The 18895-nt window shown below is 58.1% G+C and overlaps 1 protein-coding gene across 1 annotated transcript; it reads right to left on the reverse strand.

The window, feature by feature from the left end:
* Window positions 1–662: 662 nt before the first annotated feature.
* On the reverse strand, window positions 663–17924 carry SELENON (selenoprotein N). Its single transcript, XM_070776150.1, has 12 exons — window positions 17727–17924; window positions 16940–17057; window positions 12870–13003; window positions 9885–10097; window positions 9581–9705; window positions 8869–9006; window positions 7191–7272; window positions 6399–6587; window positions 5919–6024; window positions 4746–4858; window positions 4555–4656; window positions 663–3141 (listed from the first exon to the last, which is right to left on the reverse strand). The coding sequence occupies exons 1-12, from the start codon at window positions 17907–17909 to the stop codon at window positions 2971–2973; spliced, it is 1674 nt and encodes a 557-aa protein (XP_070632251.1). The 5' UTR covers window positions 17910–17924; the 3' UTR covers window positions 663–2970.
* Window positions 17925–18895: the final 971 nt, after the last annotated feature.

Raw genomic sequence — 18895 nt, forward strand, 5'->3', positions numbered from 1 at the left:
TTCAATCCTTCTTTTACAGGTTTTTCCTTAAGTTCACACCCTCAAAAAAAAAAAAAAAATTACCTAATGTTTATCTCAGGTTCTAAGATGATGGATTTAACTTCAGAATCTTTCTCAACACAGAACACCAGATTCTAAAAATAGTAAGTTCTCTAGGTCTATCACAAATTTATTTTAAGCAAGTTACTCAAGCCTTCTGGTGACAAATAAACTAGTCCCCAAAGGGATCCCAGCCACGCTCCCTCGTCCATCTGCCAGCTCCCGCACAGGTGGTTCAGTCACTAATTTGGCTCCTTGCAACCCCACAGACTATAGCACACCAGCCTCCTCTGTCTTTCTAGTGATTCATGTCCATGGAGTCAGTGATGCTATCTCACCCTCTGCTGCCCCCTTCTCTTTTTGCCTTCAATCTTTCCCAGCATCAGGGTCTCTTCCCATGAGTCCATTCTTTGCATCAGGTGGCCAAAGTATTGAAGCTTCACCTTCAGTATCAGTCCTTCCAATGTATATTCAGGGTTGGTTTCCTTTAGGATTGAATGGTTTGATCTCCTTGTGGTCCAAGGGCCTCTCAATTCAAAAGTTATCAATTCTCCAGCAGAGGAGTGAGATGGAGAACAGAAGAGAACAACATCGGGTCAAAGGAAAGGCACTTAGAACCACCCTAATCTCTTCAATTTTATTGTAGGGCACACGGGGGACAGAGGAGGGAAGTGGAGGAGCGATGACAAGAGGGTAGCTGGGGGCCTCCCCCACCACGAGCCTTTGAACCTAGTAGGGGATCAGGCAGAGGCAGCAGGGGAGGATGCAGGAAGTGCAAGCATCACCTTCCATGGGACAAGGATCCCTCATCATGGCGTTGGCCTTCTTAGCCCAGCATGAGGGGAGGAGCCTGCTGGGTGGGAGGGCTGAATGTCTGCAGACACCAGGTGGCTAGTGGGACTGGTTACTGCCACCCATGCCTGGAAGCACTGAGACAGGCTTAGCGCCGCCCCCTCCCTGTAAGCGGCATGAAAGCGCTGCCTCCCAGGAGGGACACAAAGAACCTGGCCGAGCTTGCTGGCTCGCACCTCATTTGCTCTAGAGAAGACAGGGGAACCTGACATATTGGTTTGAAAGGCTTTCTTTTTCGCCTTGGTGAAAACAGGCAGGGGAGAGAGGTGGGAGGGACGAGACAAAACACTGCCAACATCAAGACACAGGCTGAATGTCAAGCCCACCACTGAGTCACCTTGCGCAAGTCACTTCGCTTTCCTGAGACTCAGTTCCTTCATCTACAAGACGAGAATGACGGCTATCCGCCTTGCGTCCTTTGTTGTGAGGAATAAATGAGAAAACACATGTCATCTTGACACAGTGCCTTAGACGGAGAAAGCGCTCAGTAACTAGCTATTATCGTGATACGCAATGCAACATTGAGAACAAGACTGTGAAGACTCAGTAACTAGCTATTATCGTGATACGCAATGCAACATTGAGAACAAGACTGTGAAGAAGGCTCAGTGTGGAAACTCTAGTGGCGGGCAGGGGGACTCAGGTGGGAGGCCGGGGAGTGCATCTGAGGAGATGTTTGCCTTCCTTCCCCTTTCAGGCTGAAGAGGGAGCCCCCCCACCCCAACCCCAGTGGGGCTGGGGAGGGGCATACGTAGGGGTGGGGAGGGGTCTTCGTGAAAGCCCCAGGGCTCCTCATGGGCCCAAGTGGAAGATAAGGATACAGTTGGGGGTATACGGATCCTCTGGGGACTATTTTTAAAAAGTTGGTCAAGAAGAAGGAAGAGAAGGGGGATGTTTCTTCCCACAGGAGCAACTGCAAAGACATCAAGCTGGATCCACCTAAGCTTTCAGATCCAGCCATCATGGGGCAGCTGCTGGGGGGACACCATCGTCCCCTTCTTTCTCCTCAGTGCCGGAGCTATCAAAAATACATATAAACTGTGAGAAAGTTCACATAAAAATGCTTTCTGCATGTATAAAAAAAAGACTGGCCATGGTCAGTGGCTTGGGATATGGACTCAGCGGCCAAGGAGAGCTGGTGGCCGCCCAGCGGTAGATAACCTGGTCTGGGTGGCCTGACAGCTGGGACAGCGCCTGCTCTGGGGGAGGCTGAGTTCTCTGGAAGACGTTTCTGTGGAGCTGAGGTCTGGGGTGGGAGGCGGGTGGGGGCTGTTACGGAGACAGTGGCTCCATGAGTCTCGCTGTGACCTGTGCTGGGGTAGGCCGTAGGGGAAGCTGAGGCCCTTGGCCTCAGTGGACTCCTTGTCAAGGGCAGAAGCTTCCTTCACAGTAAACCTCCCAGAGAGCAGGCCTCCAGGAAGTCCTGAAACAGGTTCTGGGGTCCTGTCGTAAGATTGGATTGAGTGGTCTGGAGAGCAGCAGGGTACAGTATGACTTCCCCTTCTGAAGGAGGGTTCTGCCCAGAGCTTCCGGAAGGCTGACGTCACCTGGGCAGGGGACCCCAGGCACAGGAGGGCAGCCAGGCAGGCCTCTGGCCTGGAAGAAGGCTCCAGACAAACAGGAGTGCTTCCTTGGCACCCCCCACCGCAGGCCAAGGCTTCTGGATGTCTCTTTTGGAAGGGGTGAAGGTAAGGAGGGGGGGGGCCTGTCTTTTTAGCACCCATTCTTCCCTATTGTTTGCCCTGCAAGGGCCGGGACTATTTGCCTGAGTGGGGTAGGTCCAAGGAGATGACCCCAGGCCATCTCTTTTGGGGTCTCAAGCAGCTACCAGAGCCAGGAATGTAGTTAAAGACTGTGGTGGCAGCCAGCGCTCAAGGTCAGCCAAGGACGCCCTGTCCACCCACCTCCGAGGCAAACCTTGGATGGCCGCCATTAGCTGACCCCGGTCCCCACGGGCAGCCTGAGAGGTGGAGCGAAAGGCTTGGTGTGTGACACATGGGAAGGCTGCTCTGGAGCTCCCGGGAGGAGAGGCCAATCCAGCTCCCTGTCCAGCTGGGGTCTCACCGGCCGGCAGGCTCACTAGGGCTGGAGGAGGGGCAGGCCGCGCCGGAGGCCCTCCTTCAGGAACTGCATGTAGGTGGCTGTGGACGGGTCTTCAAAGGTGGACGAGAAGCTGAAGACGTGGTTCTCAATGTCCTCGGGCTTCATGGACGTGATGTCCAAGAAGTAGTTGGCGTTGATGTGGTGGACCTGGGGGAAGAGCTGGGTGAGGAGAGCGGGGTGGGGGGCCCAGTGCCCCCTGCAGCCTCGACTTTCCTCGTCTGGGCTGATGACGGGCAGGCTGGGCAGCCGTGAGCACTGCTGCAACTCTTCCCCTCCTCCTCCGCTCACAGGGCTCTCAGCCTCCAGGGCTCCGCACCTCGCCCACCAGGCAAAACCTAAGGCCTTTCAATATCACCCCGCCCCCCAACCCCGCCTCTGTGCCCTTTGACCCTCTCGTCTCTGATCCTACAACCCCTGAAATCCACATTCACTTCTGTCAAAATACTTGCATGCCCAGGCCTGTGTCCCCATCAGCTTCCCACTCCAGCTAGTGAGCGCCTTAAGGGCAGGTACCCAGTAAACGAACGGGAGAGTGCAGGCGACCCACCACCCAGGCGAAGTCCTGTCTGCCCAGCTCCACCACCCGGGGCTCTGCTAGGCTGGGTCCACTGAGGGGGTCGTCCATGGACCAGTGTGAGCTGGCTGATTCCCCGAGGCCTTCCCTTCCCTGAGCCTGAGACAGAAGCTTCCCTGGTGGCTCAGCTGGTAAAGAATCTGCCTACAATGCAGAAGATCCTGGTCTGATCCCTGGGTCAGGAAGATCCCCTGGAGAACGGAGTGGAAACCCACTCCTTGCCTGGAAGATCCCATGGACAGAAGAGACTGGTGGGCTACGGTCCGTGGGGTCACAGAGTTGGTCACGACTGAGGGACTGATGCTCAGGGCCAACCCAGCTCCTGCTCCTCTGCTGCTCCCCACCTGCCGACCTCCCACCCTGCCCATCCCCCAGGACTGAAAGGAGAAGGAGCCGCTTTGCTCAGAAGAGCAAGCGATGCTGAGGCTCACAGGTGGGCGCCTGTTTTCAGAGCCAGCTATGCTTCTTTCTTGTGCGGCTTTTGCCATGTCTCTGAACCTTTCTGAGCCTCAGTTTGTAAAAATCAGCATTTGTGATCATCGGTCTCGCAAAGCTTCTGTGAGAATCCTGCTCAAGGACGTGAGTGAGTGCTGTGTCAGGGGCCCTTAGGGAGAGCGGGGGTCTTGCCTCTGCCTGGGTGGTGTCAGATCCTTTCTGCTGCCACCAGGCCTGCCACCTGCCACCCCTCATCCCTGCCACACCAGGGCTGGCTGCAATGGTCTGAGGTGAGACTTCCCTTCTGGGTCACATTCCTGTCTACTCTGCTGCCCACTGTGCCCCAGAGTGCTGCTGAGGTCCCCATTCTGAGGGAAGGTCCGACACCTGCAGGCAGGCCGAGGGGACATCAGGGGATAACTGAGGCTCGGACTGGCTAAGAGACCAGCCAGGAGGTGGCAGAGCCAGACCAGGATGATGAGGTCTGTAAGCCACAGCCCTGGCTCGCTGCTGCTTCTGCCTGCGGCCGAGGCCGGGTGGCGGGGACCTACCACAGTGCCATTGGGCAAGCAGATCATCATCTCCACGGGGAAGCTGTACTTCTCCAGGTGCAGGCCGGCCAGCTTCTGGTGGGATGGGTTCTCCTGGTTGTTCTGCAGGGACAGTTGGGTATGTTCCTGCTGCCTGGGCTCCACTGTCCCAGGGGCTCCCATGGGGCTCTTCCCACCCACCTGCTGCTCACCTGCAGGTCCTCCAGCTCCTTCACCAGGGACCAGGTGCTGATGAAGCTCTCATTGAGGAGGGCGAGGATGGGCGAACTTTCCAGGACGGTCTCCCGGAGAGTCCGCCCCGAACCTGTTCAGGTATAAGCAAGGTCAGGACCCCACATGTCTCACTGGGATCTCAATCAGAAGGAAACCTCAGGGACTACAGAACACTCTGTGCACCCAGGTGAGATGACAGTGATTCAAACAGCGCCACAGAAGAGGTACTGAATTCCTGGTAGCTGTAATTAACATCAGTAACATACTGGAATCCTGGGCTGAGACTTGGTGTTGGGCCCCACCTGGCCCAGGGGCTTGCAGACAGCTTCTTAAATCCACTAAATACTGCCCCAGGGCCTTTGCACAGACTATCCTTCTATTTATCTAAAACACTTCCTCCTGTCACTCGACAAACCCTTACTCATCCTTCAGAGTCTCAGCTTGTGTCACTCTTTCAAGTAAGCCTTCCCTGACCCCCAGTTACACACTCTTGGGCCACTCTGGACCTTGCCTTGTGTAAACTTGCCACACTTGTGGTGTCTGCCTTCTGCACACACTGCGTGCTCCCTGAGCCCAGGGACCGCTTCTGACTTCCTCGATGCAGGATGCCCAGCACCTAGCCTAGGGCTAGGCACAGGAGGTATCCGGGATGTTTGTCGATTGGCTGGACAAGGGCTGGGGCACTGTTTGCTCCTCTTTGTAACCCCCGTCAGGCACCCAGAGAATTCTGCACCAGGGAGTCTTTGGAGTATTTTTCTGATTAAGTGAAAAGTGTCCAGGCTTTGGCACTATTTTTCTCTGACTTGTGTGCAACACTTTCCAGAGCACGGACACTTTCACATCTGTTTTCACAACGGTGGGAGGTAAAGTATGTTGTCCTCTTATTGCTGAGAAAACTGAGGTCTGGGAAGGAAAATCACTTGGCCAAAGCCTCCTGGCTGAAGATGGCAGAGCTGGACTCCTTCTCCAGAGTCCAGCAGCTTCCTCGGAGCTCAGCACAGCACCCCAGAGCCCTCAACGCACCTCCCTGCCCCATGCGGTCCTCAAGCAACCTCGGGCTCTGAGAGCAGAGTCCCGTGGTCTCAGAGCCCCCTGCGCCCACAAGGAGTGACGCCGCCCCCTCTACCCGCAGACTGGCGGGGTCTCCTCACCTCAGCAGGACTGGTCGTCCAGGGCCCCCCACAGCAGGATTGAGTGCACCAGCTTGTTCTTGGCCTTGGCTTGGTCAAAGGCCTCGGTGAACGGCAGGTAGGTGACCTGGGGCCAAGTGGGGACAGAGAGAAGCTCTTGTGTGCGGCAGGGCCCCACTGCAGGGGCTGAGTGTGATGTGCATGTAGGTGTGTGTGTGTTTGTAGTGGATATACGTGTATGTGCACGTATGCACATGTATGGATATGTGTACATATGCATGGACGTTTGTTGTGTGTGTGAGATGCTGAGCCAGAGCATGGCTCCGCCAAGTTCTGAAAGACAAAGGGGTGGCTCCCCGGCCCAGGCTGAGCCCCACAGGGAGGCAGCCTGAGCCACAAGCCCTGCCTGGCACTCGGTGCCCAGGGCCCACCTGCCGCTCCTCAGCTCTCCTCCCAGCCCCAGGAAGCCCGCCCCTGCCTGTGCCCACTGTCCCGCCTCACCTTCTTGAAGGGGTACATGGCCACCTCCAGGCGCCGGGCTGCCTCCTCCCAGCTCAGCTCCTGCTGCCACTGGATCTCCTCAAATACAAACTGGAGGGGCTCCCCTGAGGGCAGGCGGCTGTCGATCAGGTTGCCATCCTCGTCCAGGATCACGGAGGGCACCGAGGGGCCCAGCGCCTCCAGCTCCATCTGGGCCAGGGGTCAGTGAGGGATGTCTCAGTGAGGGGCAAGAGTCCTCCAGGGGCCCCGAGAGACCCTCAGAGACATGCCATTCATTGTAGAGGCGGGGAGACAGGCCCAGGGAAGGGCAGAGTCCAGTCAAGGCTGTGTACAGAGCCCACTGTCCAGCCAGGGCTCCACCGTGGGAAGCCGGCTGGGGCCCAAGGCAGCTGCTGGACTCCGCGTGCAGGAATACGTGTCCTCTCAGGATCCTGCTTTGCCTGCCAGGAGCTCTGTCACTCCCTGTCCTGAGGCTCCTAGCCAGCTGGGTATCCGTGCAGCCAGGCTGAGAGACCCTGTGGCAGGGTTCTGCCTCCAAGCCCCACCTTCCAACCTGAGGCTTCCTGGGTGGCTCAGTGGTAAAGAACCCCCCTGCCAACTCAGGAGATGCAGGAGACCCAGGTTCGATTCCTGGGTCTGGAAGATCTCCTGGAAGAGGAATGGCAACCCACTCCAGTATTCTTGCCTGGGAAATCCCATAGACAGAGGAGCCACCGGGCTACAGTCTATGGGGTCGCAAAGAGTCGGACGCGACTACGACTAACCACGTGAAGGGACCACCTGTGCGCTCACCTGGGGTATGTAGCCGATGTCCACCTCCATGTTGCTGCTCTCACTGGCCCCGTACAGCCACTCCATGTCCACGTTCAGAGACCTGGAGACGGGAGAGGGCGCCCAGGGCACAACGCCATCATCAAAGCCCATCAGATGTCAGACTTGATCTCACCGAAAGCCTGACGCTGGCCCCATTTTATAGATGAGGACGCTGAGACTCAGCAGGGTGAACCCAAGGTCTCAGAGCCACTGGGATGCTGACGGCAGAGCCTGGGACCTTTTCTTTCCAGGCTGCCTCTTCTAAAGGCACTAGGACCACACCACCCTCCACCAACCCAGGACTGTAGTGTACAAAGGGCTTCTACATCCACGGCTCAGGCACTGCCCCCAACCCATGACTCTTAGAGGCAGCGGTCATCAGTGCCTCCCCCAGCACCTCAAGTTGGGCAGGAGTGAAAAACGGGTACTGTCCTCTCGCTGCAGGCCTCCTCCACTGTCTCCAGTGGGAAGTCTGGCCTGATCATGTGCAACCTGCAGATCCACCACATGAGGGCGCCCCAGGACAGGCTACCAACCACCTTGGGCCGGTGAAGCAGGCACTCCACCGCCCCCTTCTGCTCCTTGTTTCATCCAATCCAGGACCCCACCTCCACCCCTGGGCTGGGGGCAGACGTGCCCTGGGCTGAGCCCCCGCAGCACAGGGACTTGCTTGCTGAGCAAGGGAGAGGAGGGCCGGTCTTTCCTCATCATTTTCCCATGGGCCCCTCGTTGCCCTCGGTAACCCTGAATGAGGATGGCAAGTCGCTCCTGGTCCTGAGTTCTCTTCCCAGGCTGTCCCGGCGACCCTCGCACTCCTGTCTAGGACCCAGCCGCCCATCTAAAAGATGAGGAAACTGAGGCCTGGAGGGGCCCAGGGTCTTGCCCACAGCCACTGGTGTTACAGCTGAGACAGCTCTGGGCCATTCGGCTCCCAGCCCGGGTACCGTCCTGGTACAGAGTCACTCAGGTCCCCCTGAGCTTGCCATCTGGGATAAAGCTGGAAAGGCTCTCTGCATCCCCCCAACAAGAGGCTGACCCTGAGCAGGTGAAGCAGGTGGAGCAGGCAGGCAGGCAGGTGGAGCAGGCAGGCAGGCAGGTGGCTGGCACTGAGCCCTTCCAGAAGCCACCCCCAGTCCCCACCCAGGGTCTAGGGTAGCAACTGCAGGCAAGGAGGGCCTGCCCCTTAGGTCTCTGCGTGTGCTGTTCCCTCTGCCTGGCTAAACCCTCCTCAGCCCCCAGGTCGCTGCACAGATGTCCCTTCCTTTGGGAAGGCTTCCTGCACCCCCACCAGTCAGGTCCCTGCCCACCTGCCAGCCTTTCCCTAGGGTGCCAGGGCAAGGTGTGGTCACGGGTTTGTCAGCAGAATGAGCAGGGGTGGGGGGCTCCAGCTTCAGGGAGGGGCTGCGGGCTGCTGGCTTGGGTTCCAGCACAGAGCTGGCTGGTCACTCCATCATCCCAAAAGCATGTCCCAGGTGCTGCCTGGGATGACGGAATGACCACCTCCCTGCCCCCAACCACCTCATACTGCCTCCTCCGAGGTCAGCTCCAGGTGCCTCCCAAGAGGAAGGGCTCTGGGGAGAGACTGAGGGGGGCTGAACTCTGGGAGCTGGCGGGGGCACACGTGAGCAGGATGCTAGGGTGGGATGGAGGCTCTCACCTGTGGTTGGGCACGAAGAGCCGGAAGTCACGGACATGGGTGGCATCTTTGGAGAGGACGACGTGGCCGGTGAACTGGCCGGGGGAGAACCAGAAGGGGAAGTCGGGGGGCTCGCTGAGCTGGAACTCGGCATGGATGCTGGAGGGAAAAGACCTGGCTGGGAGTGGGTCCCCTGGCGGAGCAGAGCTTGCCTGCCCACCCCCTTCTGCCCCAAAGCCTGGAACCCACGCAGGGATGGCCAGACTCTGGGTGGGGCAGAGGGCTGGGCAGGGGGCGGAGGAGTGTGTGGGGCAGGGAGAGGGGAGGCCCTCAAGGCGCTGCCCTACCTTCAGGGCCCAGTTTCCCCGCGCCTTCCCTGGAAGCCTAGCTGACCCTCCTCTGAGCTCTCACAGCCTCTCCAGGGGCTGTGTGACCTGGTGTCACAGCTCTTACGCACCCCCTTCCATGTGGATGACAGTGACGGCCATCAGCCCCATGCTAAAGCACACTCAGCACTTCTCCCTTCCTCCTGGAGGAAGTCACCCCTTCCCTGGTGCATGAGGAGGAATGTGAGGCTCAGAGAGCAAAGCTGCTTGGCCAGGCCCGCAGGGCAGTAAGTGGTGGTGATGGGGTGGCGGGGTCTGGCCCTGGCTCCCGGGGCTGTACCCTTCCGTGCTGCCCTGGAGTCCCAGGCCCAGGTGAAAACAGGGATGGGGCTTCCAGGACCCCTCACCGGAACATCACGGTGTAATAGAAGTCGCTGATGGCAGTCAGGCAGGCCACGGCCCCCTGAGGGGCAAAACGGGTCTTCACGAAGGGCCGTGGGTGGAACATGCTCAGGAGCCGGTGGATGATGACCTGCGGGGAAGGCAGTGGGTCCCGGGGTTGGCTTGCGGGGACCCGGCTCCCCTGGGTGAGTGTCGGCCCTGGACCAGGGGTGGGGTCAGACGGAGGCAGGAGTGCAGGACGAGGGGCAGGCCGGCGGCCTTGGGGTCCAGGTGCGGGGCTGGGGCATGGGGCCACGGGGCTGCCCTCACCTCCTTGCCCTTGGGTGGTGGTGGGTAGAAGCGGTTGTTGGACAGGTAGCCAGTGAAGACACTCAGCTCACTGGGGATGATCCACCAGGGCTCGCCTAGCTCCACGTGGCCCTGGGGCGGGAGGAAGGGCCGGAAGTGGCGGGCAGCAAACATGGCACTCGGCGAGGCTGCCGTGGTCCAGTTGCGGAGGCCAGACAGGGCCAGGCGGGAGACCTGGGGCAGGGAGACCGTCAGTGCGCTGGGGCACTGAGAACCTCCCAGGCCGCCTGGAGGTCTCCTCGAGCCCTGAGCCAACCCCCAAACCCAGAAACAGAGGCTCTGGGAGGCTCCTGCTCTGGTCAGGACGGGGTGAGTCTGGCGGGTACCGTCCTGCCAGAGCTGAGGCTCACTTCGCCTCCCCCAGCCCCTAGCCTGGGAAGCGGTGCCCCTGCGGCCCCTCGGGTCCAGCCCAGGCCAGACACCTCTTGCGAGGACAGGGGAATCGAGGCAGCAGCAGGGTCACCTAGGACTGGAATGGGGGGCTCTGGGGGGGCTCTGTGTGTAGGCCCTGACCGCCTCTTCCTGCCTTCCAAGCCCAGGTCCCACTTCTCTTGTGCATAAGCCAGCAGACCAACCCCAGGTGCCCCCATCCCACCCCGGGCTTCCTCACCCCTCCACCTGCCCTGCTTTCTGCTCTCTAAGCTCCCTCTCCAAGTCTCCTCCCTGCAGCTAACGTCCTGGGTGACAAGAATTCAGGAGTCTGTTGGGGGAGCAGCAGCCACCTTTGGGTGAAATCTCTAGGGTCAGGGGCAGGATGAGACCACAGAGGAGGGGGAGGAAGGGCACCGCTACTTCAGGTGTAGTCTGGGCCATGCTGGCTGGGCACCCCGGGCACAAGGCCTCCCTGAACCGTTTCCTCATCAGTAATCCACCCCAGTGCTGTCGGATAAGTGACGGGCAGGAGAGGAGGCAGGTCAGACTATGCAGGCCTAGAGCAGGAGGCGGCCATGGACCATGCAGGTCCCCTGGTCAGAGCCCCACCTTCAGTGGCTCTTCCCTGCCCTTATCGGTCACCAAAAGCAGCTGCCACGGCAGTGATTGCCTGGCCCCGCTCAGGGATCCCAGCCGCCAGAGAGCTGTCCCACCTTTGACAGTAACAAGTCCCCTCCTCCACCTCCCTGGTGAGGGGCCCTGGGCTCAAGGAGACTTGAGAGGTGGGGCTTAGGGAGCAGAAAACAGGGCAGGCAGAGAGGGTAAGGAAGCCCAGGGTGCGGCAGGGGCACCGGGCTTATGGTCTGCTGGCTTAGGCACAAGCTGAGATGATGGAGGAGAGTTCTCAAAGCAGCTCACAGGCAGGTTCTCAAAGCAGGGCTGGCTGAGTGGGGCCAGGCGGAGCCTGTCTGCCTGCTGGTCCTGCTCACAGGCTGCGGAGCTCTTGGGGAGCAGCCTGCAAGGTGGGGCCTGAGCTAGGGAGGCAGGGCTGGGGTCTTCTAGACCCCACCTCCCCTGTCAGTGCAGGTGGGCCCCTGCACCTATTCTCCCCACTCTGTGGGAGGGACTCATCCGCTTAGACAGCACTCCAGCCCGTCAATGGCGGACCTTCTCCACCCAGACCGTGCTGGACTCTCCCCTGGACGTCCTCAAGGACCTCAACTCCAGCAGTCCAGACTGACCCCACACCCTCCCTACCAGACCCGCACCCCTCCTCCAGCCCCCATCAGGAGATGGGTCCCCCACGCACCTGGCCACCAGCCAGAAGCCTGAGATACCCCAACCACCCCTCCCACCCCCTTCCTTTAGGAGCCCTGCGCTGCCTTTCTGTCCTCCCAGCATCCCTCGGGCGGTCCTTCTTTTCCATCACCAAGGCCTCCCCTTCCCCCTTCCTGTCTTCCCGTCCCTCCTGGGAACTGGTCTTCTTCTCTTCCATTTCTCCCCAGCTGCCAGCCTGGAAAGCCTAGATCTGATGAGGGATGTCTCCTATTTCAAAACACACTATGGTATTTGGCTGCTGCAGAATGAAGGCCAAAGTCAGGCAACTGAGCCCTGGGCCATCAGGCAACTTCTCTTCCAGTCCCACTGATGGGGATGCCCCTACCTGGGGTCCAGTCACCCCCTCTCTCTGCCCTTGGGGTCCTGCCAGGCATCTCCTGCCTTCAGGCCTTTGTCTGTGCTGAAGTGATGGTTCAGCTGAGACACAAAGGCTGAGCAGGTGTGGGCCAGACAAAGAGAAAAGGTGTTCTTGGTCGAGGGACCAGCATGTGAGCTGGCTCACAGGTGGAGGGAAGGCTGGACACCTGGAGCCGTGGACAGCTGAGAGGAGAGGGCAGGGGCGCGAGCAGGAAAGGCGGCAGGGCCTGGGGATGCCAGATCCTGGGAAGGCTTGAGACCTTGTCCACAGGGCCTTGGGTTCAGGTGGGGCTGGTTAGGATGGCACTTGTCAGGGTCATTCCCCACCCCAGAGCCCCTACCAGGGCCTAAACTTCAGATCCAGTTCATCGGAGCTCAAGAGAGCACCTGTCAGGGGCCAAGTACTGTGCTAGGGGCCTGGGGATGCACAGATGTGTGTCACAGGCCTTGCCCTGAGGAAATCGCAGCCTTGGAGTGGAAGACTGACCTGTAGAAAGTAATGATCATAAGCAAGGTGGCTGCATCAGCATGGTCTCTAGTATACCAGCTATTTCCTCCAGCCAGATCCTCCCTACCCTGTGGACACCGGCCTGAGCCCTCCTCCCCTGCAGTTGCTGTCAGAAGTCATTCCCTCTAGGGAGCCATCTGGGTCACAGGTTCATGCTCATCCCTCCTAGCTCCCCTACCAGACCGGGGGCCTGGACGGTGGGCACAGGGCCTGGCATGCTGGGTGCACAGAGGGCACTGGATAAAGGAAGGCAGGAAGGGAGGAAAGACGAGCAGAGCACAGACCACTCTCAGGAGGCGAGTGCACACAGATGGTCCCCCATCTCTGGTCCTGTCTCTGGGAGGTCCCCTGCCCCTCCTGCCCCAACTTACCCCTAGGAACCCATCTTTGCTCTTGGTCATGGACTCTGGGAGCAGAGGCTGGAATCGGGCTTCTATGGTGAGAGTCTCCTCGCTGGGGTCAGGGGGCAGCTCCTCCTCCTCGTAGTTGGCCGTAGGAGTAGACCCTATGAGACACAGGCCACCAGAGAGGGGTCCTCCCTTAGACGGCAGGGCCTTACTTCCTAGGATGTCCGCATGGGCCAGTGATTAAGGAAGCCATGCTTGGGAGGGATGGGGTGGGAGGTTGTAACAGGTAACAATCACCAAAGTAACAATATAGATTACATCGTTTATCAAACATATACAAATAAATTGTATATGTATTGGGCTAGCCCAAAAGTTATTTGATTCTCCCATAACATCTTACAAGGCTTCCCTTTTAGCTCAGTTGGTAAAGAATCTGCCTGCAGTGCAGGAGACCCGGGTTCAATCCCTGGGTTGGGAAGATCCCCTGGAGAAGGAAATGGCAACCGACTCCAGTATCCTTGCCTGGAACATCTCATGGACAGAGGAGCCTGGAGAGCTGCAGTCCATGGGGTCGCAAAGAGTCGGGCATCACTGAGCGACTAACACTTATTACATCTTACAGGAAAACTTGAACGAACTTTTGGGCCAACCCAATATGATATACCGGAGAAGGCAATGGCACCCCACTCCAGTACTCTTGCTTGGAAAATCCCATGGATGGAGGAGCCTGGTGGGCTGCAGTCCATGGGGTCGCTAAGAGTTGGACACGACTGAGCGGCTTCACTTTCACTTTTCACTTTCATGCATTGGAGAAGGAAGTGGCAACCCACTCCAGTGTTCTTGCCTGGAGAATCCCAGGGATGGGGGAGCCTGGTGGGCTGCCATCTATGGGGTTGCACAGAGTCGGACACGACCGAAGTGACTCAGCAGCAGCAGCAGCAATTTGATATACAAAGTGTACGTATAATGTATACAACATAGTATATCCCGCATATACAATCTCTCTTGTATATATCACATTTTGGCTTCACAGTAGTCCTGTGAGCAATATTATTAAGTCCATGTTACAAATGAGAAACTGGAGGCTCAGAGGGTTGAAGTCACTTCCCAAGGACACACAGCCAGGCCAGGCTGGCTGGTCCCCTTCCCTCAGCCCATCTCTGGGGTGAGGTCAGCTCTATTTCCTGGACCATTTGGGGCAAATCCCTCAGCCCTTCTGGGTTTCCTACATGAGAGATGGAACCCATGCTACTATGCATGTCCGGTCTTGGGGGCCTCATGGAGAAGCAAGGGCTGCTCGGGGAGGTCAGGCAACGTGGAATCAGGCAATCTTTGGTGTCACAGAAAGAGCGCTGGTCCTGAAGTCAGGAGACCGGCTTCTCCCTGATTTCCTGGGTGGCCCGTTTCCCCATGGGTATAAGGAGGGGCTGGACTGACAGGAGCTGAACTTGATTCATTGGATCTCTTCCTGCTCAGAGACCTGCCAAGTCTGTAGTCCTTCAAGGGTGGAGGGAGTCAGGATGAAGGCTTAGGGGGGTGGCTAGTAGCAGGGAGGGGCCCCATGACGCAGATAACGGAATGAAGCATGGGTGGGTCTCGCCACGACTGCTCTCTTGGGGGCAGAGACCATTGCTTGGCATTTGTTGATGGACGGGCAGACTGGATGTGTACATTCAAAGGAGTGCTTGCCCAGGAATCACTGGAATCACCAGGATGCCTTTTTAAACTACAGATGCCCAGAACCCCCTGAGTCAGACCTACTGGGTCAGTCTTCAGGGGCTAGAACCTGGAGAAAATGTGCTTTTGATTAGCCCCCCACCCCCTACCCCCAGTGGCTTCTGATGGAAACCCCTGTTCTAAAGCATCCCAGTTACTTCTGCATTTCTAAGTCAAGGCAACAAAATTTCCAAACAGCAATCTGGAAACCTCAGAGGAACGGAGCAACAGGAATATGTAGGGTTACTGGTCAGCTTGCTTATCCAATCATATTACTGTCATCACAGGTAATTCTGAATAATAATGCCATGCATTTTGTGGCTCTTTGGTTTTTAAATAAAAGTTATATTTCCTGACTTATACGTAAACTTTGCTCACTATAGACAACTTGTAAAAATGTTAAGCTACGAAGCAGAAAATTCGGCATACATGACTGTACCACCTAGAGAGGACTGTTTGCCTCTATTTCCTACTTAGATTTGGTGTTTCTTTTTGGTTTTATTTTTTGTTCATCTGACAACTTGGTCCAGTTTTGTACTCGCAGTGGCTCAGGTGGTAACGGAGGGAGAGATTATTTTCCCCGATGGAGAAAAAGATTTGTGTAAAAAAACTAAAGCATCCCCAAGCTCAGCAAGCTTGGCCAACATGTCATTATGAGGGAACTCTGGCTCTCTAGGTGCAGAAAAGGACAAGGATGTGGCTGTGTGGCTGCTTGGAGAAGTGCGTGCAAAATACGAAGTCAAAGCAAACCCGCCCGGGACTGACCTGTGTACTTGCCCATCTGCTTTCATGACAGAACCTGACTGCCCCGGGAGGCACTGACATGTCTGCTCCACCAATTAGCATTTTTCATCTGACTCTTCTCCTCTGACAGGGACTGCAGGCCACCGGGCCGGGACTAAGCTGACCTACCCAACCCCATCCTGAGACACAGAAAGCCCATCTCAGACCTCGGGCGCTTACTTGCCTGAGAGCAGCTGGCGTCTCTGTCTTTTCCATCTATTGACCTACTTATACCAGGCGATCTGGGTAACAAGTAGATGCCCAAGATCAGAAGTTCAAGAAACGTCACAAGATATGGACACAGAGGTTAGGGTGGTGATGGAGCGGTGGGAGAGACATTTTATAATTCATTAGAATGCTTTAGCTCATCTTTACAACCTAAATAAAATTACATCCAGGCAAAAACAGGTGACAAAGTAGGATAGGAATCTGACAGTTCCCCAGGAAGGTTTAATATTTAGTAGTAATAGCAATAGCTCCTGTCTATTGATTATCCAGGCTTCCTGGGTGGTGCAGTGGTAAAGAATCTGCCTGCCAATGCAGGAGATGAAGGAGACTCGAGTTCAATCCCCAGGCTGGGAAGATCCCTTGGAGTAGGAAACGGCAACCCACTCTAGTATGCTTGCCTGGAAAATTCCATGGACAGAGGAACCTGGCAGGCTACAGTCTGCTGCTGATGCTGCTAAGTCACTTCAGTCGTGTCCGACTCTGTGTGACCCCATAGACGGCAGCCCACCAGGCTCCCCCATCCCTGGGATTCTCCAGGCAAGAACACTGGAGTGGGTTGCCATTTCCGTCTCCAATGCATGAAAGTGAAAAGTGAAAGTGAAGTCGCTCAGTCGTGTCTGACTCTTCGTGACCCCATGGACTGCAGCCTACCGGGCTCCTCCATCCATGGGATTTTCCAGGCAAGAGTACTGGAGTGGGGTGCTATCGCCTTCCCCAGGCTACAGTCCACAGGGTCGCAAAGTCAGACACGACAGAGCACACATACCATGCCATTGACTATCCACTGCATACTGGGCACTTTGCAGACGTTTTCTCTAATCCTCAAATCAGCTAGCGCAGGACCTGAAGACAGAAGCTCCCTAAACCTTGCCCTACACCCTCCTCGCACCCTCCTTTCCCTCCTGGGCAGGCTGGAGAGGCTTCCTGCTCCCCAGTCTCTCAAACTATACACATTAGGATCAGGTCAGCATCCATCTCACAGGCACTGCTAAGAGATAACTCAGAAGGTGCTTAAAGTGAGTCCGGTCCTGGGAAAGCGGTCCGAGAATGTTAGCTTGTAATATTCACCTGTGAGGAGAACAGGCTTGGGCGTGTGTGTGTGTGTGTGTGTGTGTGTGTCTGTGTGTCTCTGTGTGTGTGTCTGTGTATGTATCTGTATCTGTGTGTGTGTCTGTGTGTGTGTGTGTTTGTCTGTATGTACTCATGGTGAGGCAGCTTGCCCAAACCACCCACTAGAAAGTATCTCTGAAGCCCAGGGCAGCTTCCTCCTACTCCAGGCAGTCCTCCTGCTCAGAGCAGACACAGGGCAAGAACCAGAGGGCGGTGCCCCAGGTCCCTCCTCCTGGGTCCCCAGCCCCTCCTGGTACCTGTCAGCTTCTCAGCGATGGGCTTGAACTCCTCGGGGCTGATGTACATGTCCCGGTCAGTGTCCAGGGAGGAGAAGAGGAAGAGGCCTTCTGTCCCCAGGGTTTTCAGTGCTGAATCCTGCTTGGGAGGAGGCGCTGGGTTGAGCAACCGGATACCCACTGGTATCCCAAACCGCTTTCGCCACCACCTTCCTGAGTTCTTTCAGCCCATCCATCTCCCAAACATCTGTCCAAATGCCACTTCTGCACGCCCCAGAGCCCAGGTCCCCCGTTCCCATCCCTCTGGGTCCCTGTTACACTCCCAGCCTTCGTCCACTGTCCACTCTCCGAGTGCCCGATTCGTATCCGGATCCATCTAGAGTCACCCTCTTGGTCCTCCCATCGTCCTCCCTGGACTCCCCTCCCCGCTGTCCCAGCGCCCCCGGCCCCGCCCGCCCGGATGCTCGGGTCCCAGCCTCTCTCAGTGCTTTGTCTGCGGTGAACTGTTCTAGCGCCTATCCGCCCGCTCCCCTAGGAGCCGTCCCAGCCCCGGCCTCGCTCGGGGCCAGTCTGCTCACCCCCGCATCAGTCCTTCATAGCCCGCCCGCTTTCTGGAGCCCCCCTTTTCCTTCCTGGCCGCCCTCCCGGCCCTCCGGCCCCGTCCCCCTCCGGTCAGGCTGCCCTCCCATCCCCGCCCCGTCCCCCACCGCCCCCGGCCCCTCGGAGCCCTGCCCGTCGGTGAGCCCCGCCGCCCGGGCCCACTCGAGTGTCCCCGGCCGGCCGCCGCGCCCTCCCCGCCGACTCGGACCTGCCTCGCGGCCGCCTGGGCCTCGCTGTAGCGGGCGAAGGCCCGGGCGGCGGCGGCGGCCGCGGCGGCGGCGAGCAGGGCCCCCAGCAGCGCCAGGGCGCGGGCGCGGCGCGGCGGGGGCGCGGGCGGCGCGGCGGGGCCGGAGCCCGGAGGCCCGCGCTCGCCCGGCCGGGTCCGGCCCATGGCGGCGGCTCCGGGCGGGGTGGCCGCGGACGCGGAGCCGCGGCGGCGCGGGCGCGGGCGGGGCCGGGGCCGGGCCTGGGCGCCGGGGCGGGACGGGCTGGGGCCCTCGGTCCGGCGCACGGCGGCGCTGCTGACTCGCGAGTGCAGGGAGGGAGGCGCGCCGGGGCCCCTGCTCCACACACACCTCCCTGCCGTCCGGCGGTGTCTCCTTCCTTCTCTTTCCTCTCCCCGAACGAAACCGGGCCTCCGCGTCCCGCCTAGCCTGGAGGAGCTCGGGAGCACTTCCAGGCTGAGCACCGGGAGAAGGAGATGCGAGGGAAGCCAGAGGCGGGTCGGGTACCCACTCTCCCCGCATCCCACCCTGCCTCTTATCCGACCTGCTTTTTGAAATGTCTCTATAGTCATCGCGAAACAGAAAACTACCCAAGTTCAGCCCTCCCTGTTTCTTTCATGGTCTTGCTGGAAGGCCACCTCTGCAAATTCATTAGGGACAGGAGCTACCTGTAAGGACACAGGCAGGTGCAGCGCTGAACCCTCACCTGCGGGGCCCAAGTTTCTTCACCTGTAAGGAGGATTCAGAGAGGCTCTTCTGTGGGTTGGTTGGTGTCGTTCAGTCGCTCAGTTGTGTCCAACTCTTGGCGATCCCATGAACTGCAGCACGCCAGGCTTCCGTGTCCTTCACCATCTCCCAGAACTTGCTCAAACTCATGTCCATTGAGTCGGTGATGTCATACAATCATCTCATCCTCTGTCCTCCCCTTCTCCCACCTTCAATGTTTCCCAGCATCAGGGTCTTTTCAAATGAGTCAGTTCTTCGCATCAGGTGGCCAAAGTGTTGGAGCTTCAGCTTCAGCATCAGTCCTTCCAATGAATATTCAGGACTGATTTCCTTTAGGATGGACTGGTTGGATCTCCTTGCTGTCCAAGGGACCCTCTAGAGTCTTCTCCAACACCACAGTTCAAAAGCATTGATCATTCGGTGCCCA

The sequence above is a fragment of the Bos indicus genome, chromosome 2 (assembly GCF_029378745.1).
Source record: "Bos indicus isolate NIAB-ARS_2022 breed Sahiwal x Tharparkar chromosome 2, NIAB-ARS_B.indTharparkar_mat_pri_1.0, whole genome shotgun sequence".
NCBI lineage: Eukaryota > Metazoa > Chordata > Mammalia > Artiodactyla > Bovidae > Bos > Bos indicus.